Source organism: Filicampus tigris, chromosome 17 (genome assembly GCF_054856515.1).
Source record: "Filicampus tigris isolate MCC_2025a chromosome 17, RoL_Ftig_1.0, whole genome shotgun sequence".
NCBI classification, from domain to species: Eukaryota; Metazoa; Chordata; class Actinopteri; order Syngnathiformes; family Syngnathidae; genus Filicampus; species Filicampus tigris.
Window position 1 is genome coordinate 690,001 of NC_141233.1, and position 10,300 is coordinate 700,300.

At 37.1% G+C, this 10,300-nt stretch overlaps 1 protein-coding gene across 2 annotated transcripts in view; it reads right to left on the reverse strand.

Moving 5' to 3' along the window:
- hlcs (holocarboxylase synthetase (biotin-(proprionyl-CoA-carboxylase (ATP-hydrolysing)) ligase)) overlaps window positions 1-8,700 on the reverse strand; it is a 51,154-nt gene extending 42,454 nt beyond the window's left edge. Inside the window, exons 1-3 of one of the 2 annotated variants that reach the window (XM_086013003.1) lie at window positions 8,339-8,700; window positions 2,165-2,293; window positions 23-185 (exon numbers count right to left, since the gene is read on the reverse strand). In XM_086013003.1, the coding sequence (XP_085869129.1) occupies window positions 23-185; window positions 2,165-2,293; window positions 8,339-8,581 (535 nt within the window). In that variant the 5' untranslated portion in view covers window positions 8,582-8,700. Of the gene's footprint in view, window positions 1-22; window positions 186-2,159; window positions 2,294-8,338 lie in introns of both variants that reach the window. The other variant, XM_086013004.1, reaches the window with a different exon arrangement.
- Between the last annotated feature and the right edge of the window lie 1,600 nt (window positions 8,701-10,300).

Sequence of the window (10,300 nt, forward strand, 5' to 3'; positions counted from 1 at the left end):
AGTTAACTACTAAGATACATACGGACAATCTTTGATGGCACAAGTCCATTATCCAGTTGTAAGCGATCCTCCAAAAAAGCTACGGCCAGTCGACTGAAATCGTCAACACTGGCCTGAGCCACTGCCCTGAATGGCTTGCCAGGGCTGCAAGCCAGTGGTCGGCAAAAGTCAGACCACTTCAGCACCTGTAAAAGTTGAAGCTCATGTCATGAAAGCAGTCTAATTATAGGTACATTAGGACTGATTATATAGACTTTTTCAATATACAGAGGTACCTTGACTTACAGTAACATTACCCCACCTTACGAGTAATTTGAATTACGAGCAGTCGCTTGGTCAACTTTTTCATTTGTATTGTGAACCAAAATTTTACTTATGAACAAGCTTCAAGTGAAGTGGAAAAAATGGAGACCTCTAGTTGTGTGTGTATTAGGGTTGTCACGATACTGACATTTTAAACTCGATATCAATATGCAGGAAAATACTCAATACCATTTAGATACCGCGGGGATAAAAAAAACTGTCAAATACTTTAAAAAGGCATAAAAAATATTTTTTATCCTGCCGCCGCCGCACTGGCCATACTTAGCAGCAGTAAAACGTGGAATTGCGAGCGGAGTCTCTGTGAGGGCTCTTCTGCAGGACTGCCACAAACGATTATTTTGCTAGTCAACTAATCACCAACACTAGTCGCGATTAGTCGAATTATCTGATCATGTAAATCATGGTATAATCGCACCACCAAGCATCTTATGTGACCATCAGTAGCTTAATTCTTTAAAGGTATGTACAAACAGAACAGACAGAACCCGCCGCAAAGTAGCATCGGACTTATTATTATTATTATTATGATTATTATTTTATATGATACTTATTGTACAGTTTTATTTGGGGGGATTTGCGCCTCTGTTACGCTGTTGCAAACCCGGACATGGTTCCCACACTTCTAAATACTTGTTAAGCAATCAATTTAACTTTAAAAATACAAAATCAATAATAAATACCAAGCTGCAGGCTGTGTTCAGAATTTAGCTTCGACCACGGCAGCTGCCAATCACAACGCAACGTTCAATAAAAACGACGTTAAAGTTTTCATTTTTATCATAAAATTGACTTACCTTAACTAGAATGCCGTAGTGTAATTAATCCAAACCTGCACTTTAAAACGCTTGTCGTCGTGAAAGTAAAAACGTCTTCTTCTTCTTCTTCTTCTTCTTCGTCTTCTTCGTCTTCTTCGTCTTCTTCGTCTTCTTCTTCTTCTTCTTCTTCTTCTTCTTCATTTAAAAACAAAGAAGAGCATGGCCACCGGAGGGGATGATGCATTAACTTTATCTTTGCACAATAACATAAATTAAAGTCCTTTGGATAAAATTCAACGCGGGATTGTAGTTAAGGTACGCTGTTTTAAGACAACCTAAGACAAAACTAACAAACACTTTCACACTTTATTTGGCACGATATCTAAGTCATCCGGGCCGCTGGCCGGCCGGGAGCGCGCTGCGCTGCAAAAACGGAGGGGAAAGTATCCGGCTTGACTGATTAAATCAACGGCACATTTGAATAGTGGACGAGACTAAGCGAGAGGCTGCGATGATGCACACCCAGTCAGCTATAGTACACAGTGGAAAAAGTAAATCCACTTGTGCCCTCGTTGGTCGAGCTCACGCTGGGAATCAGTCAACGCCTTTATGCGTGCCTGCGTGTATGTACAAAGCCTTTTGAGTTAACTCATATCTTTGAAACAATGCGTCTTTCTGCAATATAGCTGCCAATATGGCTGTGTTGTTTAATTTTAATTTTTTTATGAATGCTTCTGAAAAATCAGCGATGCACCGAGGGCGCGAACGTTGAAGCGCAAAGTAGCGAGGGATCACTGTAATTGAAATTGAATACTGTGGCCTTCATTTTTTTAGCCCAGATACCATGAAGACATGCAGTTACCAGTTGCTCTTTACATGGCATTCTCATTCAACATTGAGCATCATTGTAAAATTGTTGTCATTCATTTTCAATCCATGATCTTGCCTCTGAGACTCTTGCAAAGTACAGTACCTTTCATCTATAATATTTTTCAAATCAAAAAATCTTTATTAAGGCTTCACAATTTGCCAACAAAATGAAATTGTCAGTTTCACAACAGCATGTGGTGCGGTGCCTACCGTACATTGTTTGGTGTCCTGTGGCCACCATTGTGTCCAGCAGCTTCTATGACGAATGAAATGTTGTCTATTGTTGGACCACAAACAGTGGCTGACCCCGATAAGACGTTCCATTTTATTTTGTCATCACATAACTGGGGACAGAACAGAAAACACAGAACACGCACATCATTGGTCTATGAATAACAGGTTTGAAAATGAAATACTGGTTTGTCAATTAAAGGCAACAGTGGTGGAACACAGATGTGGGAATTGACCCACTAGCATTACCAGAAACCAAAAAAAAGTCATATGGGCTGAAATTTGCGCCACTAGAAACTGAATCTCAATAATGTAGATTTTAATTTGAATTGCTAAACTTGAATAATTGAATTGAAAAACTACATTTGAATTACATGAATTGAATTTGCATTGTTTAATTTGAATCTTTACTTTTAAAACCTGAATCTGAATTATACAATTTTAATTCCTGACAAAATATACCAATTCAGAATATTTTTTCATAAATAATAATTCATTATCTTTTCCACACAGATTCTATTCGCTTGACATTACACATTCAGTTTGATGAGTAAAAACTCAAACTTTCAATGCGCAAATTCAGTTCATGTGACGAACCATGCAGGTACATGAGGATGTGCAATCGATTGCAGAACTCTTTGTCCAATCAGCATCTTCGTTTTGAGCACGTGACAAGCTCTCCGGAAAATAGGCTCTAAACATTTATAAAACCTTCTTTAACCTTTGTGGTACAAGCCATCGGGTCACGGAGGGCTGAGGAAGGGTGCTTCCTTTCAAATTTTGGAAAGGACAGGGTACATTCAGCAACGTATCAAAAGAAGCAATGTATCAAAAGAAGACGATTAACATGACAAGATTAACAGACAAGCCTTGATGGTATGACGAAGATTTTATTTTATGATCAGGCCGCTTATTGAAATTAGTCAATTGCTTGTTTTATCATAATTAGGGCTGTCAATTTAGCGCGTTATTTTCCGCATTTTCCGGCAGGACAGTGTTTTTTTGTGTCTTTGTGTTCAGTGTTTTAATAATACTAAATTAAGAGATCTTTATTATTGTTCTTATTGTTAGTGTATTCTTTATTCTGGTGTAATTTCTTAGAATATCACCCGAATGGTTCGCTTTTATTTATTTTTTCAAAAAAATGTACCATTTACTTGTCATCTTTTCAAAATAAACATATTTAATAAAAAAAAAAAATGTTTTTTGTACTGAAAATATACCGAACCGAAGTTTCCAAAAAAACGAACCGAACCGAAATGTGATTTAGCGTACCGTTACACCCCTAGTAAAAAGTGAAGACAATTCAAAAGAAACACGTCAAGTCAATACACGATTTGGCTTCGCGGGCCACATAAAATGAGGTTGTGGGCCAGATCTGGATTACAGGCCTTGGTTTGACACCAGTGTTGTAGGGGATTAGATATTAATTTTGAAGTCCTGTGAAAATATACAGAATTTAATTTTTAGTGAGGAATTCAAATTGTATAATTCAGATTCATCTTTTAAAAGTAAAGATTAAAATTAAACAATGCTAATTAAATTTATGTAATTCAAATTCATTTTTCAATTAATTATTCAAGTTTAGCAATTCAAATTCAAATCTACATTATTCAGATTCAGTTGGAGTGGCGCAAATTTCAGCCCATACAGTCAGCTCAACCAAAATTAATTCCTTCACCTGTTACACAATTAATCTGAAAATACACCTGATTGTCAAAAAGCAGAAGAAAAAAAAATTCATTATGAATATAGCCCAATAGGTACAGTATATCACTCTCCATATATACTGTGATACTGTGATACTGTGACATATACTACTGTATATACACTGTTTTGTAAAAGTATTGATTATCACTGAAAAAACTCCAGGGACTTCTGGATGATAGGGCTAACCGCAGGCTTATATCCGGCGTTTTCCAAAACCCCGGCTACGTGTAGACCTTAGTTGGTCCAAAACGCTGCTGCTCGTCTACTTAATGGCTATCGTAGGAAATGGCCGCTCCCAGAGATGGCTAAAAACGAGTGGATTAACACTTATTCCACAAATGCAATATTGATCAGAATGCCCTGTTTCAACTAGTGGGCTTGCATAGGACATATTCTTGAAAAAAAAAAATGTTTGTGTTGACTTCCCCTTTGAATGGACTCGGCCCATCTTGCACCTCTGACCTCTTCCATTCCTACACACATTTGTCTGCCTCAGGTCAGTGGACCAGACGCTATTGCCAGTACAGAGGACTAAGCGGATGCTCAGAGGGGAATCAGGCTGTTTTTATGTTACTAATTTATTGTTTTAATTATTGTATTACAAGAATTGCTTCATGATGACTGGAGGCCCATACACAATCAAACCAGATACACAATACAACTGGAGCATCGAGTAGCTTTGAAGGGACCTCACAGCTCGGGCCACATTGGGGTACTGGCAAATTGGAATTGGAATTTTTCTAAAAAATTGTCACAGTAAATCTCTAATGAGGATTTTTTTTTTCCAGGTCTGATATGTGTGCAAGCTTCTTGAGTTTTCACACGTTTGACCATCATCTGTGGTCTACTCTCAAGGTTTCTTTATTTTTCACACAATGGGAGGGAGGGAGGGGCGGGGATCTCCAACCAATAAAACATTGCTGGATTCAGACTGACCCCAAGGGATGGACATGGGAACTGCAGCTACAAGCTTTCTATGCAGTTGTAGCTATGAAAAATGTTCTTGAAATGCAATGTACAGTATATGCATGTAGGCTTGCGTATTACTTACTGTGTTTATCCTGCTAACTTTGCATCGATGAATCCGGAAGAATATGTCGATAATAATTTTCCTGGTCATGTTTATGACATAACAGTGAAGATATATTGTCAAAACTTGTATCCTTCTTGCACGAACTTTGGATGGGTTCAAACTAGGATGTTTCCAGCCGAGGCAATTCCGCAAAAATGGGTAGAGTCTTCTATTTTTCATATTTTTATAACACAGTTAGCCTCGATTGAACGTCTCACTCTACCTCATGCAACCCTGTTATGCATATGATCAGAATAAGTTTTTTTTCTTTACTTATTCACTTAAGTTTGTCCTCTTGGGTAGCAGTAACAGCTAGCTCAACAGCTAGCTTCTACACTTGAAAAAAAGCTAACATACGTCCGGATTTGCAACCCCCTTGCTGTTGCTGTGATTAGAGTGACAGAGTTGCACTACATTAAAGATTGGGATGCAAACATTGAGAACTTTTCTGTAGCCCTCTAGAACCCCCTTTACAATGCATAACTGTCATTAAAATGTGATTAGGTCGTTGGTAGACAGCAATTTCATCACAAAATACAATTTAGAATGTGTCCTCTGCCGTTTGAATCTCGCGCTCCCTCATCTTCTGCTTTTTCTGGAGATGTGACGTCACAGTAGCCGGAGGAATCAGTGACTATTAATCATGAACGGTCTGATAACGTCCCCTTCTGTCGGCTCCTGTGTTTCAAAATCCTCTCATTCCAAAACTTCGGTCGCTATTGAATGTGCTGTGTTGTGTAACGCATGGAAATTGTACAGTCTATGGCAGGGGTGGGCAAACTTTCAGTCTAGCGGGCCACATTGGGATGTAAAATTTGACAGAGGGCCAGGAACTTTTGCATCAAGTGTTTGGACCAGATAACACACACAAATAAACAAACCAGCTGATTGACTACCAGTGTGCACTGATGGACGCGCCCTTCAAACGTGCGAAAGAGCTCTCATGCAGGTAGTACGTTTGTGTCAATGAATATGCAAGATGCGTTGTTTCCACACCTGTTCATACAAATCCTCTCCTTGCGTTGTCCTCTTTAGCGACACCATGCTCAAAAGCTCCTCAATTATCTCAAAACTTGATGTACTTTTTTTCTAATTGTGGTAATAGATATTCATTTATTGAACAATAACATCTACAAACAAATCAATTCAACTATTATTTTTAACTATACAAAATGTGACTAAAAACAAAATATCAATAATTTAAATCAAATGAGCAGAGGATGGAGTAAAAATAAGTGTAACACATTACTATTAATAAAGAATAAATAATGCAATCAATAAATCTCTTACAAATTAGTGTGAAGCAAAGTTCTTTGCAATGAACAACAGAAGGAACAAACTTAAACAGTAAGTAACAAAGATAAAACATTGTATTGTGTTATATCTTCAGTCCTTGTGAAATATTTTTCAAAAACGCGAGGCCTGCCGCACTCCGCGCGATGAGTTAAAACTGAGCTACAAAGAAATCTATATATTTTTTAAACTGAGGGGGAAATTAGTGGAGGACGTGAACGAGAACAAAAAGAATTTAGATCAAATTCATGATTTGAATGTGCCCAACAAGTAACGGTCGCTACATTGTGGCCACAAGCTTTCACTATTTTGACCCATTTGAAACAAACTATGTCTGGTCTATGATGTAGCGAGCGGTTTAGCTATATCTACGGTTCGGAAACACATGAGTAAATAAAACCTATTTTCTAATCGATCTGTGGTTGACAACTTGCAGGAAGTGATTTGTATGTACAGTGGTAACTCTACTTACGAACGTCTCTTCATACGAAATTTTCAAGTTACGAAACGCCTCAACGGGAAAATATTGCTTCTAGTTACGAAAGAAATTTCAGGATGCGAAAGGTAAAAGTATGGGCTGATACTCGCAGTATGGGCTGATACTCGCAGTATGGGCTGCGACTCGCAGCTCCGGAGTTTCCTGAACGCAACATACTCATAGCTGCTCTGCCATTGGCTAGCCTAGCATCTTCCTGGCATCCCATTGGCTAAGAGGGACCTCTACCGTATGTGTCTATGTGTGCAGATAGACATGTAGATAGATATGTGATAGATATGTCTATGCAGTGTCCTCGTCATTCGCCCATCGGGCCATGAGGTGTTCCGATAGTTTTACGTGAATTAGAAACGAGGAAAAGAAAAAAAAGAGGAGAAAATCGTTTATTTTATCCATACAAACAAAGCAAGAGATAATAGAAAAGTATTAAAGAGGGATGCGTTTGGTTGATCTCGCCAAAGAATATGACCGTAATGTATCGACAGTCACCACGTTATTAAATTAGTTCTTTACAAAACGCCAGGCAAAAACCACTTCTGAGAGAGAACATGAACCAAAGAGGGCAAAAAGCGATGAGGACAGCAATTAAAAGGTAAACGACCATCATTTTTATTCCTTACTCTATTCTTTATTTTTTTACATTATGCACAACTCTCATCTATTGTGCAATAATCTAATTGTAACATGTATTTGTTACATGTTTTCATGCATTTTTATGCTTTTTAAAACATGTCTCAATATTGGGGGGCTTGGAACGGATTAGGGCATTTACATGGAAAACGTGTCTCTACTTACAAAATTTTCTACCTAAGAAATTTCTTCCAGAACCAATTAATTTCGTAAGTAGAGGTACCCCTGTATTATAAAACCTATTACCAATGAGAATATGAATTTTAACAGACTGGAAAATGTTTGCACCTTGACCTTTAACAGGGTCACATGATCTCCAGTCAACTCACTTTATTATTTGTAAACTATTATTTGTATTTTTGTTCATTAATAGTATTATTACTGATGGATATGGGGCAGAAAAACAGAAAAGTAAATGTTTATTTTTCAATAATTTTGAAGCCCAAATATCCTCCAATTCTGGAACGAACCACATTCATTTCACCAACTAACATCATGCGGGGAGTTAAAGGCATATCAGTAAAAAATCTCGTTGTGTTGCATGCAGTTATTTCTAATAAGTAAATCAATGTTATGAGTAAAGCTAAATCTTGTAAATTATGTTTTGCCATTCGCGGTCTGTGTTTGCATGGGGAATCGCCATATTTGAGTGACGTTCGATTGAAGTCGGCGGTCCTTTTTTTTTTTCTTTCTGACGTTAGAACTCGGACCTCCCACTTCAAAGAGGCGTTCCAGTGCACTTGTCCTGGTCGGAGGCCGGAAAAGTCCAATTTACCACCTTCTTCGAATGCAGCCCAAGTCCCTTGAAGCGGTCCCGTCGCCTCCAAAATGGCCTGATACGCCAATGATCACACGCAACTGACTCCAAAGTCCCCAGTTACTTTACATTCACACGAAGATGTGCCACCGAAAGCATTAAAGACATGTATACTGTTGTTTACAGTTTCATAAAAATACCTTGAGTTCCGCCACAGTGACTGACTTGTCTCCCAGCTGCAAAAAAATGTCCTCGGGCGAGTGCTGGAATGGAGGTGCTGAATAGGGTGTCGTCGTCAGCTCAGACACTGAGGACGAACGGAAAATGTGGGTAAAACTCAGGCTTCTGTTGCTTGTCAGCGTTGAGAGTCTGTTCCGAATCAGTCCTGAATAACATTTGTGGAAACGCACCCACAAATACACGTAACACAATGTTATCAACATCCTAAAACGTAAAAAGTGCGCCTATGTGCAAAGTGTCATTATTACTATTCTGCCACGAAAAAACTTCAAGATGAAATTCAGCTATCAAGGAAAAATCTGCGGTGCGCATGCGCAGCAAGTCGGCCATTTTTTATCATTAACTACGGTAAATATACTAGGACAAATTAAGTAGGTGATGCCCGTAGCTGTTGCCAAAACACTATTTTTTATTTTTACATAACTTTATTTTGAAATACAACTTATACAAAAAAACAACAGCCAGGGGGAGACAAACAAGGTAACCAAGATAACTACACTGTGTAAACATTATAACGAGCACACATATGCAGTCTTCTGTCCGTTTATATTTGTGGATTGTTTTATTTAATATTGTTCGATTTAATATATTGTTTGACTTCATTTACAAACATATGATGATTTGGTTTCTGATTATTATATTTACATTTATGTATATGCCATTTAGCCATCAGTATGCCAAGATTAATAATGTAAAATATTTCTTTTTAGACAAGTAATTATTGAAGCCAAACAATATATTTTCAAAACAAAGAGAAAGACTTGCTTCTAAAATAGAATTATAAACATCTTTCCAAAATTTAACATAAAAATTGACAATCCCAAAACAAATGAAACATCTTCAGGAGATTCTTCACAGAAAGAGCAACGAGTGTCAATGTCTTTTTTAAATCGCTGTAAAAAATTGATTATTTTGAATGTTACTTCTTTTATATTGTTGTCAATCAAATATTTAGCAGATAGATTCCATATTTTTTGCCACTTGAGATTATTGACAAGATTATTCCAATAAGAAACAATATATGGAACAGAGGCAACATCTTTTTGAAAGAGTTTTGGTAAATTAAAATTGTTACATTAGGATAAAAACAAATCCTCCCGATTTCAGTTTTGAATCAATGGGTAATAAAGTCAAGTTGTAATCAGCCAAATTCCTAAATAACATAGTGACACCAGCAGAAATAGCATTGACAATAGTATTAAATTCAGAAACAGAAACAATTACACCATATTTCAAAACAAACTCTTGGTGTGTCAAAAGTAAACCATTCGAACCAAACAACTGACCAACCAGAAGAATGTTTTGTGAAAACCAAGTGGGATAAAATAAGGATTTCTGTCTGTATACAATATCTTTGTTGTTCCATAAATAATATCTATGTGGTGAGAAATTATGTTTATAAATTAATGACCAAGAAAGAAGCATCTGCTTATGAAAATTAGAAAGTTTAATGGGGAGTTTTGAGATATTATAATTACAGAATAGAAGGAATTTGAGGCCTCCAAGTTTAGAAAAAACAAAATTTGGAATAAAATTCCAGATTGAAAGTGGATTTTTTTAAGAATTGTTTTTCTCCAATTTATCTTAAAGATATTGTTTAGGATATGAAAGTCCAAAAAGTTAAGACCATCTCTATCATAGGAGGTCTTGGAGCTGTCACTTGGATATCGGTCATGAGTCACCCAAATGAGAGAGAGACATTAAATATGGGACAATGAAACAAAATGTGAAACAGGTCATTAACAACACTTAAATAATACAAACAAATAAAATGAAACATTTAGACGGACATTGAAGAATTAAAAGGAGAATTAAAATAGTAAATAGTATGTTTAAGGTAGTGATTAGTTACTGCCACAAGGTGTCGCCCTTTGACCATCTTGTTGTTCTGGTAGATATGGATGTCTGTACTGTTTGTCCCT